The sequence below is a fragment of the Electrophorus electricus genome, chromosome 2 (assembly GCF_013358815.1).
Source record: "Electrophorus electricus isolate fEleEle1 chromosome 2, fEleEle1.pri, whole genome shotgun sequence".
NCBI lineage: Eukaryota > Metazoa > Chordata > Actinopteri > Gymnotiformes > Gymnotidae > Electrophorus > Electrophorus electricus.
In genome coordinates, this window is record NC_049536.1 from 3,578,963 (window position 1) to 3,604,948 (window position 25,986).

The window sequence follows — 25,986 nt, forward strand, 5'->3', positions numbered from 1 at the left end:
ATTCAAGTTAACTGGACAATTATAAAATTATATTTTTATATATTAAAAAACTGGACAATTATACAATTATATTGGCCTTTTAGTGCCGTGGGCAATGTAGGTTCCTGACATTTAGAGTAGCATCTTAATTTAAGAGTAACTAAGTTAAGCTTGTTAGAACCATTTTTCTCTCTTTTGCAGACATTTATTATATATAACCGGGATATTGGACAGCCCACATGAAGCAATTTGCAGCATATCAGCTAAATGCCGCAAACGCAAATGTAAACGTCAGACTTGTGCGCTCTCTCTCTCTCAGTACGCACGTTTTGACGTGTGTAATGATTGATAGATCGCTTCTGACGTAACGCGACGTGAACCAGACGCACCAATCACTAGGCTTTCTCGGACGTTACGTGAATGATCTGGCGGGAGTTTTCAGTGATGTTCCCTGGTTAGAGTAGTGGTGTGTGTGATTGATAAAGGCAAACAACACTGGCTATCTAGTAAGTTGGCAGCAAGTGGGTAAGTTCACGGGACAGGTAGATAATTTTCTTATTATTAAAGATTGAGACTGCGGGCTTTTAACGGTAGTTCGTAATTGGTCCTTTTATGTTGAACAGCTAGATTGCGAACGTTAGGTTATCTATCAAAATCGGGTAGGTTAGCTGGCCAATAGACTCTTCCATGACATGCTGTATAGCTAAAATGCTCAAATTGTTTTAGATTTACTATTGGCCCAGCTAGCGGTAAGCATAGCGTTAGTCCGCTAGGTACTCAAAATTAAGCATTCAACCAGTGCGTGTTATTTAGTTACCTAGCTCAGCCTCCGATATATCGCACCAGAACTCTTCATACTCCTCCTTACACACAGTACAGGACAATGTCTGGAGACAATTCAGCAGCACCCCACTAACCAGAAGCAGAAGTTAATATTGGTAGCTGGGTAGGTGGTGCTGGCTACGTATCCGCTATGTACCCAAGGCTTTGTCTTAGTGCCACTGTAAAACCACTGTCCTGAAGACCAAGCTTTTCGTGTTCAGGCCGCTGCTGTTTTCAGCTCTTCTGTGCGCAGTTCCACCTTAGCTACGTGATTTTTCCCATTTCGTTTACGAAGACCATGGTGGTTGTCTGTCCTGATGGACAAAGTTCCATGGGTAGTTTAAACTGCAGAGTAAGTCAAATTATGCCAGGTTGATTTGTCACCTAGCAAATACATCTTCCCAGAATGAGAACTCTGTAGAAGATGTCTGGCTCTCAAGAAGCAGGTTTTGTCTTTATGTTCACAAAAGTCATAAATATGTCACAAGTCCACCGTTATTAAGGACATGAGCTTTTGTTTTTGAAATAGGTTTGGGGACCTGAATCCGTGTGCAGTATGAAGGTAGCTGTTGAGGAGATGCTCTCCTTATCAGAGGGAGATGGAGATGGAGTGGAGGAGCTCCAGCAGCACCTTGCTTCTCTTCCTGATGATCAGGTTTGTATTTATGTACCTGAAGATGCAGGTGTTGCACAAATCTGTGCTAATTTACTTGTGATAAGCTGCTGTTTAGTATAGCGATACCGATGAATGATTCTTCTCAACATCACTGGTCACTGTCCCGGTCAGTGAGGGCTGGTTCAAGCCCCATCACTGCTGGGACCCTGAGCAAGACCCTTAACCCTCAACTGCTGAAGTTTTTTTAAGTCATAATTTGGAAAAAGCATCAGATAAATGCCATAAAATGCTCCTCAATTCTTGACTTGCTTTAAAACAAAATTTGTAGGTCTTATTAAAATTATGATTAAATAAAGAATTATAATGAAATATGGATCTATTGATAACTAACTATTAAACCATTATCTTTTTTTTATTTTTGTGGTCCTTATTCAAGGTTCTGCATTTTGCAGGCCTTTAGGTCATTTTTTAATTAAATGTTTAGTGTGTATGTAGGAATAGGGCAGGGGTTAAGTTTGATAACTGCAAATATTTTTTGGATAGACTTGATGGGTTACCTTTTCATTACATTTATTGATATCAAAGTGAATATTTTTATACAAGTTAACAAAGCCTGCCATTTTCCAGCAAATTCTGCCAGCAAAAAGTCTATAAAATGCTTTGTTTTAATAAGTAATTCAAAAGCCCATTTTATGGTTATCCAGTTTTTATTCATAATGCAAATGTTTATGAAATGTTTTTCATCTCAAGTTCTTCATTTGCAGCTGACTACACTAATTACAAATACTGCCCTCAAAGGAAAGAATGCAACAGCCCTGATCAAAGCCATATTCAGAGGTAATTTAAATAACATCTCTTGGTGTACCTTCCTTCTGCATAGTGGCCCTAAATATTAATCTGATTATGGTTAATCTTTATGTGCATCTCATTTAAGGTTCAGCAGTGAGTGATTCAGATGGAGCCAGTCGCAGGCTGTGTGTATATAAACATTGTATTCCTCTCTGTGAATCTGGAGACCTGCAGACAGAGGTGGTCTCAGACATTATTGGGCTATTGATGCTGGAGGTGCGAATCCAAGTTTACGCAGTCCTGCCCATTTTCTTTAGTACTGACCATATACCTGAAGCCAACATTTGGCTTTCTATGTTTTCTTAGCAAATGTGAAAATGTTTGCTGCATATGCTCTTAGGAAAATCTTTATCTTTATCTTTCCATTGTATGTTAGACACACACTCTAGGAGGCCATGCCCTGGCAGTGTTGGCGTCTCTATTTGTGGATGCTATTAAAGCAGGTGAAATGGGTAATGGTAAATCACTGGAGCTCTTCCCCACTATCCTTACTGCCCTGGCAGCTACAGAGTCTGTGGCTTATGGTAGAGGTGAGGGATCTTGATGTCTGTCTCACTCGCTCTACTGCTCTTACTACACCTGTCTTCTGTCTGTAGAGATTATGAGAGAGAGAGAGAGAGAGAGAGAGAGAGAGAGAAATAAAAATCAGTCAATATGTTCTGTCTCACCTCTCTTTTGGGCTGCTGTGTGTTTAGGTGAGTTAAGTGGAGACGAATACAAGAAGCAGCTGATCAACAGTCTGTGCTCAAGCAGGTAACGAGGGTAAAGAAGTGTGTTTTAATACTGGACATGTTACGAAATGTGCAGTTCATGACACTGCGTCATGAATGGCGCACACACGTTATTACTGGACCCTCTCGGTCATTTGTTACAGGGAGCCCTGTATTGAACCCAGGTAGCAAACGTGCTCTGACCACTACACCTCGGTCACGTGGCCATTTTGTAGGATTAGATTCTAACCTTTGGATACAGAACCAACCACATATATCTGTTATGGTGCATATTTAGTTCTGTCCCCTAGGTGCACTGTGATTTCTATGTTTGAACAGCTTTGAATGAATGCTTTGTGCTTTCAAGCATACGGGCCTTAGCACTGACCCTCCTGGCCTGGTAGTTGCTGTGAAAAAGGACAGTCCTGTACAATGGGTGGAAATTAGTGGTCACTAACACTAGAAGAAAACTGAAAATTCAATTCATTTTTTTCCCCCTAGACATTACAGATTGCATGACACCTAGACACTTTTTTACTGTGATAAGGTAACGCTAAGTAAGGCTTTGATGTTTTGCCTGTACTGTTTAAAGTATTTTGTGTATTGCTCCAACTCTGTTGTACATTTTTTTTTTTTTTAAATACAGGTGGGACCCACAGAGTGTGATCCACCTCACCACCATGTTCAGGTTTGAGAGTCTCAGTCTGTCTTTGTAACAGTCCAGGTACCAAAAGCATTTTGATGAAGGGTTTTTAGTCACATTTCAGTGACTCAGCCATTGTTTTACAGTGTTGTGGTGGTGCTTCTGAGAAACCCCCTCTTTAATCTTTAATCTTTAATACCTGGATGTTTGTGACTTTTCTCTCAGGGATGTGCCCTTATCTCCAGAGGAGCTGCAGTTTGTAACTGAGAAGGTCTTGAGGATGTTCCTCAAGATGGACCTGCAGGAGATCCCTCCTCTTGTCTATCAGCTCCTGCTTCTTTCTGCTAAGGTCTGCTGATCTTACCTGTTTTTATTACACCATCATATTTACATATATACTTTGCATTTTAGTCATTGAATAATATTGGCTTTTATACACACCTCTACAATGCAGGTAGGTCTTTTTCAGATTACTGTTTGGTCTTTAATAATTTTCTGATCCACTGAGCAAGGTTTGTCACAGTAGGCTAAACATTGAACTGAGAAACTCTAGAAAGATCCTCTCTCCATTTGATATGTCTCTTGTTAATAACGCTGTATCACAGTGTTTGCACGTTAATTTTAAGTGGTCTTGTGTTTCTTTTGAGCAGGGCTGTAAAAAGCTTGTGCTGGATGGAATTATTAACTATTTTCGAGAGCAGGACATGCATCAGAAAGATGAACAGAGGAAAGGAGAGTAAGTGGCACCCACCCCCGCTCAGTTCTGTGCTGTCGCCCTTTGTGCTGAAATGTTTTTAGATGTCTCAAAAAAATGTTTTTTCCTGAGAGCAGGTCTTTAATGCCTGAGTGCTTTAATGATGCTGTGTCATTAGGACTATGGATGTTGAGATACAAACCATCCCACAGGACCAGCTGAGACATGTGGAAGGAACCACCATTTTACACATTGTGTTTGCAATTCGCCTTGACCATGAGCTCGGCAAGGAATTCATAAAAAGCGTCAAGGTGGCCCATCACAAACACTCAGCCTGGATGCTTGTTTCTGTATCATTATACATTTACACTGTAGTTAGTATTTTTGCATGTTGTACTTTGATACATATTGTTGGTTTTGTTTCTGTAGGTTTGTCAGGGGCAACTGCTGTGTCCCTTTAGTATCGCCCTTTTGCTTTCTGTGGCTCGCATTCAGCGCTATGAGGAGCAGGTAGATCTCTCATCCCCTTTGTGTTCTAGACAAACCTTCCTGTCTTGTATATCTACACAACTCTTCCATCATATACACAGACATTTCTTTGATGGATGCAGTGCTTAAAATGATCTGCCAGTGGCACTAACTCCATGAGTCTTGCTGTGTTAAGCCAAGTCCTCTACCAGTGTTCTCTAGTACTGCTTTTACAGTTCCACCATAGCTGTTAAACCTCATCTTCAAGAAATTATAATGCATCTATCCATTAAAGTGCTCCCGTTTCAAAGAATTGGTTTTTAGTAAAAAGCAATGGGATGACTGTTCTAAAGGCTGATTTCAAATGCTGGCTAAATGAAATTGCTGTAGTATATTGCCCACCAATATACTACAGCAATTTTGTTTAGCCAGCATTTAAAATGGCTTTAGGAGTGGTGGGAGATTTTCTAAAAGCCAAGCTGGATGCAGTGTCCAGAGACTGTGGCAATACCAGCAGCTTTGACTGGGAAGGCTTAGCTAAGCACGCTGCGCCCCTTCTGCCTGGCCCTCTGGATGCTCCCCAGGTGTTTGAGTTCCTGAAAGGGGCCATCACGAAGAACTTCAAGGATGAGCAGCTTCAGCAGGCTTCCAGGTTCCTACAGGATCTGCTTCCCTCGAGCAGCAGTGTCTCTCACATGATTTTGGACACTGTCAAGAACAGGTCAGCATGAGCAGTGCTTGTACGTCTCCTGTTTCTCCAGCTAGGCTTGGCGCGACTGTGGCGTTGCTTTTACAAGTTCAAATGAGGACTTGTTGCCATTGTTAGCATTAAAGGTTAGCGCAATAACAGAGCATCAAATAATGCTGCAATCAGATACTGCCTAACTTTGCAGAACTATTTTTATATTGTTTTTGGCTTCTCACTAAAGGAAACAATGTAAAAAAAAATTACTTTTCTTTTTAAACTTGTTTTTCAATTTTACTTTTCATTTTGGAGATGTAAAGAATGAGAACATGCTAAAGAAGAATGCTGTGGAGGGATCCTTCGTAGCTAGAATTCCTTCCACTGTTTTTGTTTGCTTTCCTTATTTTCTGAGTAACGTTGCATCTGCAATGTCAAATCTGCAGCGTGTTTGGCTGGGACCACGTCACTCAGAGCCTGGTACAATTAGGGTTCATCCTTATGGACTCTTTTGGGCCAAAAGCAGGACCTTTTGGGAAGACCACTGAAGCCCCCACCGCAACAGCCAAAACTCCCTCCCAGCTGGCATGCCGGCTTGGTGGACAAGTTCTCCTGGAGAGCTTCAAAGTACAGTCTCTCAGGAAAATTGTTTTCTTCAGCATTGTTGCCGACATGCTTGGCACTGTATTGTAGACATTTAAGAAACCTTTTTCTCTTCCCCCCCGCCCAGATGCATGAACCAATCAGAGGTGAGATCCTGGAGCAAGTGTTGAATCGACTGGTTACCAAGACAGCTTCACCGGTTACCCATTTTATTGGTATGAGATCCTTACGCATCAGTTTCCTTATGCGAGCAAAGGATCGCTCACATCATGTTTTGTTGTTTTTATTATTATTATTTTTTTCCTAATTCTTCATCAATGTTCCTGTTGCAGAGCTGCTCTCTAACATTGTCGTGTCTGCTCCCATGATCCTCCTGGAGTCGTCCTCAAAAGTGACTGAGACCTTTGACCAGCTGTCTTTCCTCCCTCTCAGCACAGTACAGGGGCTCCTCAAAGCTGTACAGGTAACCCCACGCTGTAGCGCGTTCCCTCAGGTGTCACGTTAAAAGGTGGTGAAGAACGGTCTGATTTGGATGTTCACCGCTTTTATAGAAGTTGAGACATTGAGTTTCCCTGTCATACAGCTTCTGTCATTGTGCAAATGAGCTGAGAAAGTCTCCTGCTGTAATTCTCCTTGTAAAACAGTAGTTTTTTCTGACATTCCCACAGCCACTGCTGAAGGTCAGCATGTCCTTAAAAGATGCTCTGATTCTGGTGCTGAGGAAAGCCATGTTCTCCAGGTATGCAAGATGAGAACACGAGACGCACAAGCTTCTGTTTTTCTTTTTAAATATTATTCACTCGTAGTTGTCCCAGCATTGAGGCTGTTTCTATAGCAACCAGGAAACGTCATGTACATTTTCTTAAGTCCCTCTGTTAATGATCGTGTAAGCTGATAGCACTTTAAAAAAAACATGCATTGGTGCAAAATTAATTATTGATGCGTAAATCTTGGCCGACACGTCTTCTCTCTGCAGTCAGCTAGACGGCCGGAAGTCTGCCGTGGCTGGTTTCCTCCTGCTGCTGAAGAACTTCCGGGTCTTGGGCAGTCTTGCCCCCAGCCAGGCCAGCCAGACACTGACCTCCAGCCAGGTGACGGCCCTGCCAGTGGCTGGCTTCTCCACCCATGCAGATCTTCCTACTGGTGCACTCTGTACAATATATGCCTTGTGTGCACAGGGTGTCACTTTGTTATTCTGTCGTTCATATTAGCTAGAACATGGCCTTGAGTCATGCTGAGAGTGAGCAGATTCGCACTGTGTGAGTCAGAGTGGGGCCACTGCTGAGTGTGTGTGTGTGTGTGTGTGTGTGTGTGTGTGTGTGTGTGTGTCCCAGGTCCAGGCAGACGTGCACTCGCGCTACAATGCAGCGACTAACGAGGCCTTCTGTTTGGAGATCCTCAGGGGCCTGCGCCGCTGCCTGGGCCAGCAGGCCGACGTGCGCCTCATGCTGTACGAGGTGAGCCCATTCTCCTCCACCTGTACCCCAGCCTCTCACCTCGTCTGCTTGCCGTGGACAGGTGTTTCCTTGTTCCCCGTGTTCCCACCGGGCTGTGTTGCGTAAATACAAATGGACAGATTGACGTGGACGCGTTTTTATTTATAACCTGTCGCTTTTTTTTTTCCTTCTTTTTCTTTTTTTAAAGGGTTTCCACGACGTTCTCCGACGCAACTCCCAGTTGGCAAGTTCCATTATGCAAACCCTTCTGTCACAGGTGGGCATTCAGTCAACATGTGTGTATCACTTTATGTAGCCACTGGCAAGACTTTATTCATTAGCATCACACCGTTTGATTTAATTAATCTCTGTGTTTGTGTGTGTGTGTGTAATCCAGCTGAAACGATACTATGAGCTGGAGCAGGACCTGCTGCCCCCTGTGAAGCTGGAGTCGTGCATCAGTGCACAGGGAGACCAGGTCTTCCTCCAGGAGCCTCTGGTACCGGCCCCTCTTAACTGACCGCCCGTGTGTGTGAAGTGGGAGCTTGTTGGTAGATTATATAGCCCCTCTCGGGTTTTCTTCCCCCTTCAGGCCCATTTGCTCTCCTGTACGGTCCACTGCCTGCTGTGGTGTCAGAGCGCACGTGAGCCCGCCGGAGGGGCGAGTGACGACGAAGACGATGAGGAAGGGTTCCAGGACGAGCTCTGTGCAGTCCTGGAGAGCATAACCAGACGCATGATCAAGAGTGAGCTGGAGGACTTTGAGCTGGTATGCAAACGGTTTAGGAAAGATTAAACAGAAGCTTAAAGAAGCGATTTGCAAAAATTGTGTGTCCAGCAGCTTCCTGAAATGTAGGTTTTTCCCTTTGACTTCTCTTGAAACAGTACTGTTGCAGTGCTGCGTGGAAAACCCCCAGGCTGTGTAATCCTCCACGTAAACGCATCTTTGAGCTCTGCAGCCATTTTTTAACATGCTGGTAGCTATCATACGTGGGCTCAGCAGCGCCACCTTCTTCAGGCATCCAAATCAAACAACAAACATTTGTTTGTTTGTTTTATTTGCTTTTCATCATTTTGTTTCGGTTTATAAAGGCGATATAAAGTATATAAAAATATTGGGTATTTACTTTAACTTTTTTCACAACCTGCTTTTGATGCCACAAATTCCCAGTTTAAAACCCACTGCATTAAACAACACTGACACCTTACTACAGTATCTCAGAAATGGTATTAAATAATTAAAAGCTGGTATTGTTCTCATATGCAGTTTAGGGCAGGGTCCATGCAAACCAAATGCTTGGGTGTGTTACTGTATGAAAGATGGTCCAAAGTCTTTTTTGTTTAATCATCAACTTGTGTTTTTAAATTGTCATAAATCTGAAACTGTGATAGCCTAACAATCATACCGTGAAAATGGTAAAATGCAATGTCTTGGCTCTGAAGTTCCTAAGAGACTAAAAATACATAGCATGTCTTGGAGGATCCTTCTTAAATCCACTGACTGTTATTCAAATAGGTAACAGTATGCATACACAAACATGTTTTGGACAGTTGTTCCCTCTTGGATTTAAGGAGCATCAGCTATGTCTGAGGAAACAATTCAAACTGCATTCAAACATGCCTGGACCGACACTGCAGAACTGGTGTGAGATCAGATGTGCAGCCCAGGGTGTCCCCATCTGTGTCCCACAGGACAAGTCAGCCGAGTTCTCAGTAGCGTCCAGCGTCGGGGTGAAGAACAGTATCTATGCTGTGCTGGTGATGGGAATATATGAGGTTCTCATAGAGTACAACTTCATCACTGCCAACTACAGGTAATTGTTGTGAGAAGTCCTGGAGCTTTTTAGACCCAATCTGTTGGTTTAAACTTAAATAAAGCAACATTACACAGTGGTGTGTGTGTGTGTGTGTGTGTTGAGCAGCAAGAGCCGTTTCCAGGATGTCTTGGAGCTCTTTCATCGTTATTATAAGCTTTCCGAGATCCTGAGGGAGAAATCGGGAAAGGGCCGGAGTCCCTCCAGCAAAACCCCGCGCACTCTTCTCTCAATGCAGTTCGTGTCCAGCCTGCTCACTGCTCTATTCAGGTAAGCAAGGGTGTGGGTGTGTGTGCATGTGTGAAATGTACATCAACGAACTTGAGACTCTGCTATGTGTGAGAAGAGAAGGCACCTCATTTCTGCTGAACCGATTACATGGACTATATAATGCAGGATGGCATGGGCTGCTTATAAGGACCCAGACACTTTTGAAGCTGCTGTAAAAAGCACCATGTAAATAAATTTGACTTTGGCTTTTTAAATTTGTACAAATGTATCATTTACTTGGATAAAAAATGTCATACTAATTGTTGAACACAGTGACCTAGGGTATATGCCTACAAAATATCAGAGCTCCATTCTGGCTTACTGTTGCACAGTCGCTCTGCACTGAGTAGGTGACTTGGTTTGGTGTCTTGTCCAGAGACAGTGCTCAGAGTCACGAGGAGAGCCTGTCTGTGCTGCGCTCCAGCGAGGAACTTCTGCGCTACACCGTGAGCGTGGCCCTGCAGAAGGTGCAGCACCTGGAGGAGACGGGCCACGCAGACAGCCTGGAAGGCCTGAGTCCCGACAAGACCTTCCGCTACCTCTGTGACATCACCAGGTCCTGCTGTGCCCTCGGGATGACTCCGAACCGGCTCCACTCTGTGCTGGAATTTCCTGCGACACATTTGACACGCTTGTGCGCTCGTCTGTTTTCCGAATGCAATTTACTATTCTTTCCACATTTAGCGGAGTTATGTCGGTTAGTTATGAAGCGTAGTTGTAGTAAACATCCATGGGCAACACTGAAAGGAATCCCATTGATGCTCCCTTTGACCGTCAGGGCAAAGTCGATGTGCTTGTTAGAGCCCAGCTCTTTAGAGCGAGACCCGTGTGCACCCGTTATTGTTAACGCCACCTCTCCTCCATCAGTGTGCTGGTGTGGCGCTACACTAACGTCCCGTCTGCCGTGGAGGATGCTGGGAAGAAGGAGAAGAATCCGAGCGTGTCTCTGCTCTGCCTGGAGGGCTTATTGCGTGTTTTCAGCACGGTGCTGCAGCAGTACCCCACCAGAGTGGCCAGCTTCCTGTCTTCTCTCCGTGGGTGACGCTGTATCCACTGAACGTTTCCTGCATGGAACAGTCCAGACGTGGTTTAAATATTGTTACCCACAGTGCTGGTGATGACGATGGGACGCCGTGTCTTTTCCTTTCAGATCTTTCCGGGGAGGAGGAAGGGGAGCCTGAAAACGCAAACCCGACAGAAAAGGCTGCCTTCTATGTTCGGCAGTTTCAGGTAGAGCGCTGTTTTTGATTGATTTATTTTTAATAATGCGGCGGAGTCAGCTGAGACGAATTCAGTGTGAAACGTTACAGTGGTGTGGGGGTCGTGTCTTTCTTGGCCCGGTGTACAGCGTGCCCTGTTCAACCAGCTGAGTGGAGGAGAGGAGGCCTTCAGCAGCAGAGAGGCCCAGCTCTTGGTCAGCATTCTGAGTCTCCTCTCGCGCCTGTTGGAGCCCACCTCCCCGCAGGTAGTCTAGACTTCCCTGAAGTCTTAATCCCACTGCTGTAGCGTTGTTCTGTTTTTCTACACATGTCCGTAATCCTAACCTTAATCTTTTCTGTGACAGTTTGTGCAGATGGTTACCTGGACAGTCAAACTCTGCAAGGAAACCAGCTTTGGTAAGCTATGCCCTTTCTTCGGCACGTGTGCAGATTCCGTGCCGATTTATGTTGCAACATGTGTTCTTGTCCTTTTACCATCAGATGTGTGATCTTAAATGCAAGCAAACTGCCACCCTGGCACTTGCCCCGTGGCTTCATATAGAAATGTAGTTAAACAAATGAAAGAGGCTGGTCTAACTCCTTATGTGATTGTTTTTCTTTCTCCGTCTATCTTTTCCTCTCATAGAGGACATATCCCTCAGTAAGGGTCTACTTTCTCTGCTATTCAGTCTGCATGTCCTCCACAAAAGCCCAGTGTCCCTGTTATGGGAGCTGTGTCAGGACATCCACAGCCAGCTGGGAGACATAGACAAGGTAGCGCATCGCACCCACACCGCCGCCGTTCTGCCGTCGGGTCAAGGCTTCCATGTGTGTGCCCGTTAGTGGTTAGTTCCCCTCTTTCTTTCCAGATGAGACCTGGATAAATCTTGGTGCTGTAGGAAATGGTGTTTGTTTTTCATGCTAGCCTGGTCTTTGCAGTGATCGTTCTTAACTGAACATCACCTCGTGTCTCCACCCAGGATATGGAGGTGGAGAAACAGTCCCACTTTGCTATCGTCAGCAGGAAGACGGCAGCAGCCACCACAGTGAGTCCCCGTTCTCCCGCTCTGTAAAACGCCACGTGTCCACACTGGCCCCTTCTCATATCTTTCTAGCTCTTAGTTTTGTCCCAGGTGGGGAAGGCGATGGACGAAGTGGAGTGGTTAATCGCCAAGAAAAAAAGCCAGTTAACAGCTGAGAGGACGAACACAGGTACTATAACGCAGCGCCAGCCTCGCACATCAGAGGCGCGTTCTTAGACTTTGGAAGACTCTGGCGCTTCCCGTGTTTCTCAGGAGCAGGTCAGCAGGACCCTGTGGAGAAAGCAGTGACCCTGCAGCTGGGGACTCTGGTGACCGCGCTGAACGAGCTGGTACAGACGGCGCTGCCCCCCGGGGCCTGCTCGGACTCGCTGCTGCGAGAGCTCAGCCGCACCTACACCGTCCTCACCACCCTCATCAAATACGTGAGTATGACGCGCAGCGAGACGCACGGCTTCCTGAAGCCCCAAACTAGCATTTACAGCTAAAGGACTCGAAGTCCATTACATTCATATCTTTCTGACACAGCGGTACAATGTTAGTCTTACCAAAGTGACTCAGTACCTCGGTCCCAGAGATCACATCTACTCATACTAACACCGCAAGTGTCGGTACTGTGTTCTGCCTGCTCTGCTAGGGGAGTGACTGACACAGAGGATTCTTTGTCTAGAAGTTTACGGTCCTCAGGACAGAATTGAAATCGGAGTGAATTAAACGCGAACACGCCGCCCAGTCAGTCAGTGTAGCAAGCAAAGGGGCCCAGCGTGTGCGAGTGGTTAAAAGAGATTAATTTCCATCTTTGAATGCTTGTGTATGTGTAGTTACCCTTTTCCATGTGCTGGAAGAGCAGTATACACACTCTGTCAGCTTTTTTGTGTGTGTGTGTGTGTGTGTGAGACGCAGTATATTCAGGTGCGTGCAGCTCATCTTGGCCAACTACCCGCTCGTCTGGAAAAACTGGTGAGGAGACCCTTTTAAATGGTGTGCTTGGATGATGAGGGACAACTCGCTTGCATTTCATTTAATGAATCTACAATGAACCCAGTCTATGGCAGAAAGTGGACTAAAATAGCATTGCCAGAACTCATCTTGCATGACTATTGCTAAGTACAGGGCTTGGGTGTGTGTGCGTGTCCCCAGGTTAAGCTGTCGGGCTCTCACCTTACTCCTCAGTGCTACAATTTCATCACTCATGTCCAGGTGAGGTCCTCTTCTCATGGGCATGCTCTACACTTGGCCTGCATCAGGTGTTCCGTTAACATGTTGTCTTGCCTACAGAGCGGCGAGGCGATTGTAGGGGCAAATGAAAAACGGAAGAAAAGCACAGAGGAAAATACTGCGGCTGCTTCTGTAAGGAATCGTGTTCTTCTGCATCCTTGTTCGTTCCGGACCGATGCAGTTCTAAAGCGCTTTGTCCTTCTTTTTTTTAAATCACCTCAAGGCGAAGGTTCTCCGTGCGACCAAGGCTATCCCTACCCTGATCTTCAATATCGAACAATATGAGAAATTTCTAATTCTTCTGTCCAAGAAATCAAAGGTATAGTCAGCTCTTCCCTCTGATAAACGCGACCCGACATTCAACTTCAAAAATAAAACGGGGGTTACCCACAGCCACCACCCAAAACCCCGCTAAAGCAGCTCGGTGATGTTCAGTAAGTCTAGTGTGCTGTGCTGTGCTCTCCAGGTGAATCTGATGCAGTACATGAAGCTGAGCACGTCGAGAGATTTCCGTATCAACGCCGCCACGCTGGAGGCTGCACTGCAGGAGCAACAGCAGGACAGCCAGCAGGTCACTGACCACCCAGGCGCTTGACACACCACCAATCATCAACAACTACTACTGAACCAGCACAGTTGCTGAAATGGCAACATATTTATTTGACTGGTATAAAACAAAAACCCCACTAATTTGTCAAGTTTTGCCCAACATGAGCCCAAACCAAGAACCTTCCTCACTGAGGACCATCAGGTTTAGCTATGGACTATGTCCACGTTGGTCTTGCAGCGCAAACTCCAAGATCAAATATAACAATATATAACAAATATCAAAATAGATCCTCACGAAGGCTAATGTAACTGCTTTCTTCACAAGGTAAAAAAATGTAGAAATAACGAATACAATATCCAGTTGAATGCAGGTTAGAAACAAATGCCAGTGTCCTGCACCAGTGTGCTAGGATGCAGCTTTGGCTCTTCATATATGTGCTCATTCCTGTCTTTTAGATGGAGGATACTCCAGTTTCTGAAGAGACCCAGGCGCCCAAGAAGAAGAGAAGGAAGCAGTAAGACTTGCATCCCAGTTTTTCCTTTGTGTCCTGCAGTCAGGTCTGACTGGTGGGAGTCTTTTGGACCCATTACTCTGTCCTGCTTTTGGCCAAAGAACCTTTCGTAATCTTAATGAGCTGATAGATATCCAACGCTTCACCTGTTAATACAAACAATTTTGCTGATTTTCTAATACATTTGACTCAATAGTTGGAAAGTTTATAATGTGTGTAGAACTTTAAATTTGTGTATTTTCACAATGTTTTATAAATTTTTCTTTAATCCTTGTTTGGTGTTTGTTAGATGTTTATATTCAAAATTCTGTCATCTGAACATTTGTTTTCCAATAAATAGAATTTTCAAAGGTTTCACTAATGTATGCACATCTTATAATGCAAAACAAAGGCTTTGAAATACATTTTGGCTAGTGAATGTCAAAATGAGGTAAAGCTATAAAAACAATGCATTAGTTTCACCTTTTAGACATGTACCACCCTATGCTAGAATATTACAAATTATCGCCTCACCTTGTGGTATTCCATAACGTCGCTTTAGTCCAGCAGGATTAGATGGAGTCACACAGTCCATGGTGACCTCCTTCCTCAAGCACTGGTCAATATCTACAGCGCTGAAGAAAGCCACGGACTGTGGTAGATCCCTTATGCCCATCTTATAGGAAAACATGGAGCTAGGAAGACATGGCGTGGTGGTCAGAACATACAGGACCTGTTGCTTGTCACTCCATATAATGATACACCAGCTTTCATACATGGAATCCTGCTCCAAAAGGAATCCTTTAACACCATTTCCTAACCTCGTCCTTGGGGACCACTAGACATTTTGGTCCCGTCCCAATTCCCAGCCCAATTGCACTAGGTATTCGGTGTTCTATATTTTATTGCTTGGCTGAAGTGTGCTAGGGAATGGAATAAGACAAAAACAAGGGTTGTCTGGGGGTCCTGAAGGACTCAGTTGGTAAACACTGCCTTAATGCCCCCACCCCAAAAAATAAGGCCCAAGACTGGCTTAATGTGATTACTAACCGGGTAAGCAAGTTGGTGATCTGCAGGGCAAGTGCTGCTCTGTACCGGTCCTCGCTGCTCACCAGGTAACGAACTTCATCGTGGATGCTGATACAGAAGCGTCCATTGATGTTGTACTCCTCCAGTAGCCAGTGCATGGCCACCAGCATCAGGTGAAGGTAGTCCACTGCTGAACTCTGAACCACCCAGTTCACCCTGCTGGTGATGAACTAAAATACGCCAACAAAAGTCTGATTAGTATATGCATATTCATATTTGTTAAAATCTGAACCACTGAATAGTTTTTTTTTTGTTTTTTGTTTTTTTTCATTAAATGATAACACTTTTATTCAGAGCCACCGTAACGACCCTTTTTATTTCTGGTGCATATCGGTCTAAATTGGAGCTGTTCAATTAGGTTTTTGGGCCAGTGAACTGGAGAGAAACACCTCATTTCACTAATTAGGATAATTTTTGATTATTGGTGAATAGAGTTCAGCAAGGTTAGAGCACATATCTATAACAAGGCCCTGAGTTGAATAGCCTTTTGTTTTCCCCACATAATCCAAAATAAATCAGGCAAAAAAAAGGTGCTAAAAAGGTTATAATTTTTGCCAATGAAAACACCTCATCTCTGACGGCAGCAGGCTCCAGGGCCCGGGAGATCCTACAGCCCAGCACCGGGGTGGCAGGCTGCTTCGAGTGAGCAATGGCCTCCAGCTTGTTGAACATCTCTGACTCTGTACCTCCGGCCCACACACGTTGATCTACTATGTCCAACCGCCTCTTCTTCCGAGATCTATGGGGACAGCACACCACAGCTACTCCGTACACGTTAAACAAGCAGGGAGGAAAAGCAACTAGAAATACTACAGATAAAATGTAAAGCTAAGCTAAATAGTGGTACTGGATTTACCTTATTCCAGCCAGTGTAGAAATGTGGTGTAACTCCTCTCTGGAGATGGAGCCATTTTCATCTCTCTTCACATTCACACCCAGTTCACTAACCAACCACTCCCCCGTGTCAGAGAGACGATACCTGTACCCACAATTCCTAAGTCAGCGTTCATCAAAACATGTTATTTCACCATTAGGCCTTGGTTAGTTCGGTAATGGAGGAATTTGCAGCTGCCGTACTTGCGTAGCCCTTTGGTGAGCGCATACATCTGCCGGGCCTTGCCCTCTGCCTCGGCCTGGCTGAGCCGGTGGTTGAACTGCATGAGCAGGCGTACGGCGAAGGGCCGGCCCGCCCCGTAGATACGGCCGTAGTTGAAGATCTTGGCGTGCTCGCGGCTGATGCCCACGGCGTCTGCAGTGCGGCTGTGCAGGTCGGTGCCCTGGCTCTTCTTGCCCTGCAGGGTCATCCAGCCGAATGCCGTGCCACCTGGTGGACGTACGCTCGTGGTCAAGCATCTGTTCTGGTCAAAGGGCACCTGATGCCACACGTTACTGAGAATGTGCTTAGAAAGTTAAGAGATCACGTGTGGAAAAATGGATGATGCTTCACTGCACACTGGAGACTTTGCTCTGAATTAATGCCAAGCTTGAAGACAGTTTTGAAAAAAAAGTGGCCTGGGCAAATTCAATTTTCACAAATAATATTTTAACAGATTGACAAGCTGGCTATTGAATATTGCTTTTGGCTCAAATAGTGCAAATCAATATGCTGTCTGAACTCACCATGCATGCCAGAAAAGTGAGACTCTCCCAGGACAGCAGCAATCCACAGCTCCTGGGAGTCAACATCTGCCCCCACTAGATGGTACCCAGGAGGCACCTGCACCATAGCTTTCAATTCACTGCCCACGCGATCCCACTGCAGGCAGGCAGGCACACATGTACACACACACACACACACACACACACACACACACACACACACACACACACACACACACACACACACACACACACTCCTAAGCTTCCTGTGGTCCACAACGAAATCCTCACTTTCAGTGAGATCATTTTAAAAGGGGTTTATTCTTCAGTGCATCACACCTGACCCTGGAACACTTCCAGTCTAAACTCTAGACTAGATGGATTTTGGGCAGCGGACAGACGGTGGGTCGTCAGTGTGTGGGCGAGGCCAAGCTTGCTCCTGCTCCTGTGTCTTACCCGTGCATTACTGGCAGTCAGCCACGTTGGCTCCACAGCTCTGCGGGTGACCGTGCCAGCAGTGATGACCTGTGGTAGGATGGCACCGTACTGCCCCTCGTCATCGTAGTCCGCGTGTCTGACATGAGGTAGGAGGGAAAGCTGGTGTATGGCTTTCTGTCTGGGTGATCGTGGCTGTTATTGGTGGATGGTGTTAGGTGAGCTGGTCTTACTTGCTCGCGATGTGAGGAAGGTCTCCCCTCTGCAGCCACAGCACCATCTGCGAACTACACACACAGACGGCCAACGCCAGTTGTTCCAAAAAGGTCACCGGGAGGGGCTGCTCGGTAAGGTCAAAGTCGATAAGACTTCACTAAATCATTACTGGCGGAGCACACTAGGCATCCTGGCAAGGGTACCTGATGCGTTTCTGGGCGTTTCTCCAGAACGAGATCATCTTGTTGATCTCCAGAGCCCGTGCTGCGTTGGTGCCTCCTCGCCCTGCCTGGAGGGTACCGTCCTCCATTTTGGACAGGAAGTCTTTGGAGAAGGGGCTACCCACATTATTCTCATTCCCATCCTGATGTGAAAAAACAGAAAGTCAAACACACTCTGTGTGAACAACTCTTGACTCACAGTACAGAAACTGATAAAAGAGGTTGTGTCACGCACCTTATGAGGAAGTTTAAAGAACCAACATCCAGGAATGTTGACGTCATTGTAGGGTCCATTACCATGGTGATAGGGGCAGTCACTTTTACCTACCATATCCACTGATACCTGACAGACATAAACAATTTTTTTCTGATATCTGAAAAACTTTTATTATTGAGTTTTAAGTTATTTCCACGTCAATCTTGTCAAAGAGGGTGAAGTGAATGAACTGCTGACCCCTGACTTTTTGGTCTTGACAGCTTTGAGCACTGCCTCATCGTCAGACGCTACTTCTAGCCGACTCAACTCCTCCACCTAGAGGACACCACATGCAAACGCACTCAAACATGGGTCTAACACAAACAGCTTCTATTGCAGCCATTTTAAAATCATACCAGATGAGGAAACCATGAAAGAAATTAATTCAGTGCACTGGTCAACTCGAACGTTACAATTACCATGGCCTCAACTTCACATTTGCATTGGTGACCTTTAGCAGATGGTTTTATCCAGAGTGAATTACTAAAGTGCTTTGTTGTCTACACAGAAAATGCATCCTCAGCTAGTACAAATAGGTTAGTCTACAAAACTCTTGAGCTCGAGTTTCCTCGAGTTTTCATGAAACCTTGGTCTTGTACCAAAACAAAAATAACCATTACTATCAAAAGACCAAAAAAAGATTTGCAGTTCTCTGCTGTAAGTGGAAAGATACAGTGTAAAGTGTAAAAAAAAAAACAGCAACAAAAAAACCATTAAAACCATTCAAGGCTCCTACCGTTTGCCACACGCTGCTGTCAGTCAGCATGAGGTCATCCGGTGGCGGGCTGTCCAGACACTGCGGCTGCTCCTTGCCTTTCCGCTCACAGTACTCCCTGTACACGCGCTCTATTGCCCTGGTGACAACACCAGAAGAAGGTCACAAAAAGGCACAAACACTCAGACAACTCAACCTTGGCTGAAGGCCAAACTTCCCTTAGCAAGTTTCAGTTTACTGTGATGTTACTTTTAGGTTTGAAATGCCACTAAATATTACTGTAGTATCTAAACTTCCGTATGAAAATGAGGTTTTGTTAAACCACAAACCCTCAAAGTGTTCAAAGCAAAAGCAGAGCAAAGGGTCAGATTTGGCATGGCCCATATCACCTGTATGGGCACACAGGCCCCTCCACGTCCTCCCCGGTGTCCAGGTTGTCTCTGCGGCCCGGCACCAGGTAGCCCCAGCCGTGCTTCTTCGTGTAGTGCAGGGGGAAGCCGTCCCAGGTCAGCCCCATGAGCTTAGGTGTGACCCTCATCTGCAGGCTGATCAAGTTTGGTCCAGGAGACCACACCTCCTCATTCTCCTCCTTCACAGATGATGACATCCTCGCACACAGCTTCCGATACCAGCTAGGAGAGCAGAGAAATGACAGTTAGCCACGTTTGATGACAGAGGACTGGGAATTCAGACAATTCCAGCATGTACGATTCACTAAGCTTTGTCTGTGGAATGCAGTAGGTGGCAGCGCTCACCCTGGGTGTCCTGGCATATGCTGTCTCCTCTTGGGCAGGTAGCTGACTGTCTCCTTTAACCGCTCCACAAGCTGCCTGCTGGTGTCCTCTTCCCTCCGACCCTCCTCTGGTGGGCCTGGATCTGAAGTCATTTAACAAGTCTTGGAAAGAACTTTCATCAAGTACAAAGGAAGTGAACGTAGGTCATTAAATAGCAATGCTATTCAAAGCAAAGCATCTCGCAGATTAGCATTATGCTCATCAACAAATGAGAATAAAAGACGAATTGGCAATATAAGGCCAGTTCTGAGATCATCATGAGCTTTACCCTGGTCGCAGTTTTTCTCCAGGCTGTCACACTGAGACGCTGCTGCTGCTGCTGCTTTCTCTGTCTGCTGCTTAGCCTTCTTCCTCTGGCTCACAGACACTTTCTTCTGCTTGAAGTCCTGAACATCCCACTCAAAGTCCCACAGCCAGGGGTCCTCCTTGTACCTAATCACCGTGCATGACAAAGTGACAAACTCTACCAAACACCCGAAATCCTGTTATGTAGAAACTGCATGAAACATTTGCAAACAATGATAAAACAAAGTGTGAATTCTTGCACTTAGTATGACAGTCTTGAAGCACAGGACATATTATTGATTTCACTCTTAGCTGCATGTAGCTCACGTGAAACCATTTCACCTGTCATCCTGTAGTAACGGGCAGGCATCATCCGCTAAACTCATCAGGGATTTCTTCATCTCTCTCTGCAGCTCCTCATATGTGTCCTGGGCGTCTTCTAAGTACCGCTCCCAGTTTTGATTGACAGGCAAGTAGCAGACGCCCATCTCCAGCATCCCTGCAAACGTCACAGGATGAGGGCACCTATAATAACACATAAAAATATGTATGATGAGTTGATTGACAGCTTCAACTCCAAAGTCAGTTCAGAGAGTAGGGTATGGGTGAACTATAGCTAAAATACCATACCGCTCCAAGAAGAGGGACAGTTGTTGGATGAACACCTCATGAGTGGCCAGGACATCCATAGCACAATACTGCATGAGCTCCTAGAACAAAATGTACAGAGAAACCAGTAGAATAAATGATAGCATTTAGGCTTTATTCCAGCATAAAATGATATCATAGTATGCATTTTTTAATTCTGTTATGCATGAATCTTTGATAGATGTATGTCTGAAAGCATTTGTGCATATGTACAATGCTTATTTAGGAGTCAGGATTGTCCTTTCCTTTACCTGGAAATTGCTCCTGATGTCACTAATGCTTCCCTTCACAAATATCTCCCTGGTCTCTTTCTTCAGGGGATCCCCTCCAACATAGAGCGCATGGACATCTGCTAGGTTATTAATACTGCTGACGTCAACCCAGGCCCAAGAGCCAATCTACCAACACCAGAGGAACAGACCCACAATCATTCAAAGGTCTTCTTCTTAATGTCTTATTATTTATTCACTATAATATTTTTATTACTTAGGACATTCTCAACAGACTGGCCAACACAGTATACAATGCAATTATTCCCAGGATACACTGACTGCAATTGGTACTAGTAAAACAGTCTCTGTATTGATTGTTTGCATGTACACACACCGCTGGGCCCTTGCCCTTGGAATGGTGACCGAGCTTCCTCATGTGCTCCTTGACTTCCTGTAGGCCCTGTCTTTTCCCATATCTGTTGGCCAACCAGAGGGAACGCTGGAAACCTGTCAGCCCTGAGATAGCCATGTGGAGACTCATGGTGTCCAGGAAACGCATCTTTGATCCCTGTTTATGACCAATTATACCAAAGAAAAACTGCATGATGTATGAGATTCATATATTACAACTTTCAAGGGTTAGGTGTTAGCACATCCTAGAATGTCATATATAGAGACTTTCAAACTGATGCACAAAACCACAAATGTGGAAGGGCTTAATGGTGAAATTAATATAATTCTTGACTAAACACAGATTAACCATGCATGCTGTACACAAAACCCAGAGCAAATGCGTACTTTCAGAAGGTACTGTTCTTTAATGTGTGCTCTGTCAAAGCTGACATTGTGCCCCACAACAAGCCTTTTATCCCACCGCCCTCCCAGAGGCCTTCTGGAGTTGACTGGCGTCTCAAGTGGGATGAGGTCGGCCGGTGTGAGCCGGCTGGACCAGCTGTACCTCTCCTCAACCAGCCTCCTGCTGCACCACGAGTACCTGGAACATCCAAATCAATCAAACAAACAAATCAATAATAAATAATTAAACAAACAAAACACTCATAACACGAATTTCTGATCATTCCCATTTGCTGTAAAGGTGACAGCTGTTCAACATCAGTTATAGAAGAATATCTTCAGATGTTTTCAATGTCTAAAGTTAGTTCATGAGGATTTGTTGGTAGGGAGAACACAAATACCCCTTTCTCTTGCCAGCCCTATACATTTAAGGAATGTGAGGGGAAAAACATAGTAGTGCACTCTCTGTCCTACCAGGCATTGGGAGATACCGCCACTGCCAGTGTGGGACAGTGACCTTCTGCCATGCAGACTTCCACATCAAATACCAGAGCATTCTCATCTGGAAAATCCACCTTCCTGGGTTCTCCGTCCAGTCCATACCGTGTCCAGCCAACTTCCCAGGCCCATTTTTGGGGCATCTGAGGGAGCTCTGCTTTCTGGAGATGACAAGCTGCCAAAAGGTAAGGCATGCTCTGTTTCTGGGCTATAATTCTAAAGTGGTCGTCAATGTCCTTGCCGTACATCTGCGGCAGTTTTAGCTCCACGTCAGGTAACAGCACTGCCTCTTTCCCCCAGAGATGATGTTTCTTTAAGTGCCTAATGCTTTTCTCTATGCTCTCAGCAGAGTACTCTTGTGCAGAGCAGCGGAAGATCTGTTCTTGCAGGTTCCTGGACAGCATCTGGATGTTGAGGGGGTTCATACGTAACTGACTGGAGCTTTGTGGGACCTTGAGCTCAGATGCGGTTGTGTACCATCGCCTCTGCAGAACAGCATGGGAGCGCAGCCAGCGCTGATGTGATACCAGACGAATCATCTTGCCCTACCACCAACACTTTTACTCTTAATCAGTCGGATGCTGCAAAATAAAAGCCAAAAACACGCTGAAAGCATTTTAAGGACGTTATCTGGAATGTATCAGTCGCATATCAATCTCATCATTTGCCATTGATTATTCTTTATAATTTAAACAGTTTTACATTCATGATCGTTATCATAATTGTATTATTTCGATTCGTTACCTGGCAAAATGATACACCAACTTGCTTTTCATTTAAAACTAAGTCAGTACGTAGCTAGATAGTGAATCTAACCTAGCTACATTTTCAACGCGACGCAAATGTAATAGCAGAAATGTGTCGAAATTTCACACAGAAGCTACATTTAAACGAATATTATCAAGTGCCTGGTCTCTGTACCATTAGCTAACTGGAACATGCCGTTTTGACTTCTCACAAAAGTGTTTCGCTTTCTGCACAGCGACACTGCATGGTATGGGGGAGGATGGTGGTTCTTTTTTACTTTAACGTTAAGGTTGTTAAGGCGGGTTTGTTATCAACTCATTATTTAGTTTTCTTAACAAAGACGTGTGGATCGTTTCATATAATAATAAAAATCATATCGTTTAAACCCTAACGAGTATGTGGTACATATGTATTTTAAATGAAAATGAGAAACGTTAAAGCATTGGCCTCGTGGCCTAATGGATAAGGCGTCTGACTTCGGATCAGAAGATTGCAGGTTCGAGTCCTGCCGGGGTCGTTTTTTTCCCCCCTAAATCCTAATCGGTTATGATCATCTATTGATAGTGCGAATGTGGTTTAAACAAATATATGTTTCATTTGTATAATTAAGCATATTCGTGGCTTACCAAGACCCTTGTAAATTGTAGGTTATTGTCTGTATATCTGTATATGTACAAATTATTCATTAATATATAGGCCTATGCTGAATAAAATTTACGTGTTTAAAAAAACAGGCTTTTACAAACGTTTGTACAATGAAGTTGTAATCGGTCTCACGGTGGTTTATAGTGCACAATACACAGAACGGCGTGGGGAAATAAGCTTTTCTGCAGTTATGACCCCCATTTGGCTGCAGCGCCTGCCTGAGGGGAAAGGCTGAAAGTGACGGCCGGGGATGATTATTGTACATGCTCGCTTCATAGTTCTGGAGGTAGTGCAGCTCACGCAGGGTAGGCAGGTTAGCACCAGCGATCTGTTCTGAAGACCTGATGCAGACCAGTTTGTGAATGTCATATTTGGTGTCTGGTGGAGCAGACTGAACATCCTCTGCTGAGCTTTCTTTGTAATAGACCCGATGTTGTCACACTTCAAACTTTTCTGTAAATAATGTAAAAGTGTTTTTTTTTGTTTTTTTTTTACTTGCTGAGCTCTTCTCTATTAGTAACATTGACTTTGTTTCACACCATCACCTAACAATCTTAAGTGGTAAGCAACTGGTCGTTCCTCCGAAAGGCTTCTTCAGTTCTGGAAGCTGATGGGAAGTTCCAGAAATCTCAGCTCTACTGGGGGTGTCTCCAGGAGATGAGAGTCAATGACCCACCCTGTCAAACTGTGTGTGGCCAGCGTGACCGGACCAATTGCAGCTGAATGACAGAACCTGCGCAGACATCTCCTAACAGTTGCACGCTCGCATGGTTCGTACGGTATTTGCGCCTTAGATTTCGGCGGGCACGACCATAGTGGAGTCGCACGTAACTTCCAGGCGGACTCATTCCCAAATCTGCTGACACCACTTGGGAATCCCGACCCGCAGAAACACTAACTCTGCACCGCCAGGGGTCGATATCGTCATACAGACGAGCACGCCACTGATGCCCGTGTAATTTAGCTTGTCTACTATACTCATATACCCTGTGAGAAGATTTCTGCACACATGTATTTACATGATTTGTTTCGACAATCCACCAGGCTACAGGTTCAGCTGTCACAGAAATATCAGCACGCATCGGGGCCATCGTGCCCTAGAATGGAGAACTGCGTGGCTATGAAATTCTGGAATGATATTGTGAATTCTAGAATGCCACTCCATGACGGTGAGTTTTCACGAGCTGCGTTACGACACCGTCATCTGCATTACTTTGTTTTAATCTAATGGATAGTAACACTGGCGCGCATTTAGTGTATTGCAGGTAAACTTCTCCCTCAACTTGTATGCAAAAAAGAAAAGCCAAAATATACTAGAACACGGCTTTCCTAATGAATGGATCCTTATTTAGACGTGTGTGTGTGTGTGTGTGTGTGTGCGTGTGTGTTTGCGTGCGTGGCTGGAGGCTTAAACAAACTACTGGTATTCCGTGCAAAAGCAACTATAGTACTGAGGATACGTTAAATCACCAATCTTAGGAGCTTAGGCACGCCTTACAGGAACTGAAAAGCCTGAGCGACACTATTCACGTCCAGGGAGAGGGATCAACGGGTCGGGGCGGTTCACAAGCTCCGACACTATTCTCATGCTAACCAATAATATAGACTACATCCTCATGCTCAGTGACTGCATGGATAAGCCACGAAGAGGCTAACATGGCGCAAAAATAGCGGGTTCCGTTTAGGTAAAATAACGAAGCTGACGAAAGGGTCTAGATAGCCATTTATCTGATGGCTGTTTAACACGCTAAATTAAAACGCTGTAAATGGGCTACTAGTGCAGACAAATGCCTAGAGACTAGGCATACACTGGGAATAAATTGGGCTAAACTGTGGGCAGGTAAACTGTTAAAAATAAACAAACTACAGGGTTTTCTGCGCGCGCTCTCTCGCGCTCTGTCTCTCACTTCCTCTCTATGGCTCACTCTCTCCCATTTTGAGCGTGCGTCTTTGGGTGAAGACCTTAGGGGAATATACCGATCACTGTTCCATCAAGTGAAGACTTGCTACCCAGATTTGGCGGGTTTGATCCCAAACTACATGGGTTCATGGGCTATGCATGCATTGCAACGGTGCATGAGCTATCGGCTTCTGTTTTTCACCAGTTACGTCCTGTTTGCTGCGTTTACTAGGCTACAGTTCAGAAGATCTTGCCTTGTGCTCTGTCTACATGTTTATTTAAAGACCTTGTAAAAGAAGGCAACACACTGGCGGCAGTCCACCTCAGCAGTCATAGGGGAATAAAGGGAAATCGTCTCCGAATTAGTGGTTGTTGACCTCTGACTTTGACCAATGGACCCCTAGGCCTGGTTTATTGTCCTCAAGGGAACTGGCCAGAGGGAGACATTTGCCTCACACAGGACAACCACCAACTGGTCCTTGTCCGTCGCACCATAAGCCTACAGCTTAATTTACCCCAGGTCAATGTCAAATAGGGTCAATCAACTGTCCATTGAGACCGGAGGGAGTCAATGGTCATTACCGATAACAACCATTGAACGTTATCACGTGTTACGTGAGCAAAGTGACTAAATAAGATAGACCAGTGTGTTTAGTATGTTACTTTTTTTTTTTTAGATTTTGCAACATTTACAATTTTAAACGGTCTATTTATGCTCATTTGAAATAATGTTCATTACTTTATTCCCCGGATAATTAGGCTACAATCTATACAGGATTGGGTATAATGACTTTTTAGTTGCCTATAACAACGCGATAGCCTTTTTTGTGAGCATGGGTCCATTCATG

General features: G+C 44.9%; 2 protein-coding genes and 1 non-coding gene across 4 annotated transcripts; 2 read left to right on the forward strand and 1 right to left on the reverse strand.

Moving 5' to 3' along the window:
- Positions 1-419: 419 nt before the first annotated feature.
- Positions 420-14,134, forward strand: fanci (FA complementation group I). The gene is made up of 38 exons (XM_035523527.1): positions 420-504; positions 1,331-1,456; positions 2,182-2,254; positions 2,352-2,482; positions 2,643-2,796; positions 2,962-3,019; positions 3,623-3,664; positions 3,845-3,968; positions 4,270-4,355; positions 4,492-4,624; positions 4,743-4,823; positions 5,366-5,502; positions 5,910-6,090; positions 6,194-6,281; positions 6,399-6,529; positions 6,735-6,805; positions 7,043-7,157; positions 7,401-7,523; positions 7,711-7,779; positions 7,900-8,001; positions 8,095-8,271; positions 9,195-9,316; positions 9,425-9,586; positions 9,963-10,142; positions 10,454-10,620; positions 10,737-10,816; positions 10,935-11,051; positions 11,151-11,202; positions 11,432-11,559; positions 11,766-11,831; positions 11,901-11,997; positions 12,081-12,250; positions 12,729-12,785; positions 12,966-13,025; positions 13,104-13,175; positions 13,267-13,362; positions 13,510-13,614; positions 14,049-14,134. The coding sequence occupies exons 2-38, from the start codon at positions 1,358-1,360 to the stop codon at positions 14,109-14,111; spliced, it is 3,969 nt and encodes a 1,322-aa protein (XP_035379420.1). The 5' UTR covers positions 420-504; positions 1,331-1,357; the 3' UTR covers positions 14,112-14,134.
- On the reverse strand, positions 13,894-22,791 carry polg (polymerase (DNA directed), gamma). 2 transcript variants are annotated; one of them, XM_027027729.2, is made up of 23 exons: positions 22,591-22,791; positions 21,823-22,427; positions 21,352-21,547; positions 20,948-21,121; positions 20,593-20,739; positions 20,324-20,403; positions 20,036-20,218; positions 19,677-19,840; positions 19,370-19,490; positions 19,004-19,246; positions 18,636-18,753; positions 18,098-18,175; positions 17,879-17,986; positions 17,626-17,786; positions 17,440-17,493; positions 17,228-17,345; positions 16,793-16,928; positions 16,250-16,496; positions 16,029-16,151; positions 15,740-15,911; positions 15,134-15,342; positions 14,618-14,778; positions 13,894-14,250 (listed from the first exon to the last, which is right to left on the reverse strand). In XM_027027729.2, exons 2-23 carry the CDS (start codon positions 22,383-22,385, stop codon positions 14,180-14,182), a joined length of 3,627 nt encoding a protein of 1,208 aa, XP_026883530.2. In that variant the 5' UTR covers positions 22,386-22,427; positions 22,591-22,791; the 3' UTR covers positions 13,894-14,179. The 2 variants fall into 2 exon arrangements, with proteins under 2 accessions (XP_026883530.2, XP_035379421.1); XM_035523528.1 differs by lacking the exons at positions 13,894-14,250; positions 14,618-14,778; positions 15,134-15,342 and having other exon boundaries at positions 15,818-15,933.
- Positions 22,792-23,037: 246 nt separating this feature from the next.
- trnar-ucg lies at positions 23,038-23,110 on the forward strand. The gene has a single exon. It is a non-coding gene; the product is annotated as a tRNA-Arg (tRNA).
- The last annotated feature ends 2,876 nt before the right edge of the window (positions 23,111-25,986 follow it).

What these genes read in the sequence shown, in the direction of transcription:
- fanci (XM_035523527.1), top strand. Translation starts at nt 1,358, where the DNA reads ATGAAGGTAGCTGTTGAGGAGATGCTCTCCTTATCAGAGGGAGATGGA. An exon ending in GGCTCCTCAAAGCTGTACAG is followed by an intron (nt 6,530 to 6,734) that starts GTAACCCCACGC and finishes ACATTCCCACAG; the next exon opens with CCACTGCTGAAGGTCAGCAT. An exon ending in TGCGCCTCATGCTGTACGAG is followed by an intron (nt 7,524 to 7,710) that starts GTGAGCCCATTC and finishes CTTTTTTTAAAG; the next exon opens with GGTTTCCACGACGTTCTCCG.
- polg (XM_027027729.2), bottom strand. Translation starts at nt 22,385, where the DNA reads ATGATTCGTCTGGTATCACATCAGCGCTGGCTGCGCTCCCATGCTGTT. An exon ending in CCGTTACTACAGGATGACAG is followed by an intron (nt 19,841 to 20,035) that starts GTGAAATGGTTT and finishes CACGGTGATTAG; the next exon opens with GTACAAGGAGGACCCCTGGC. An exon ending in ATCACCAACTTGCTTACCCG is followed by an intron (nt 14,779 to 15,133) that starts GTTAGTAATCAC and finishes ATGTCTTCCTAG; the next exon opens with CTCCATGTTTTCCTATAAGA.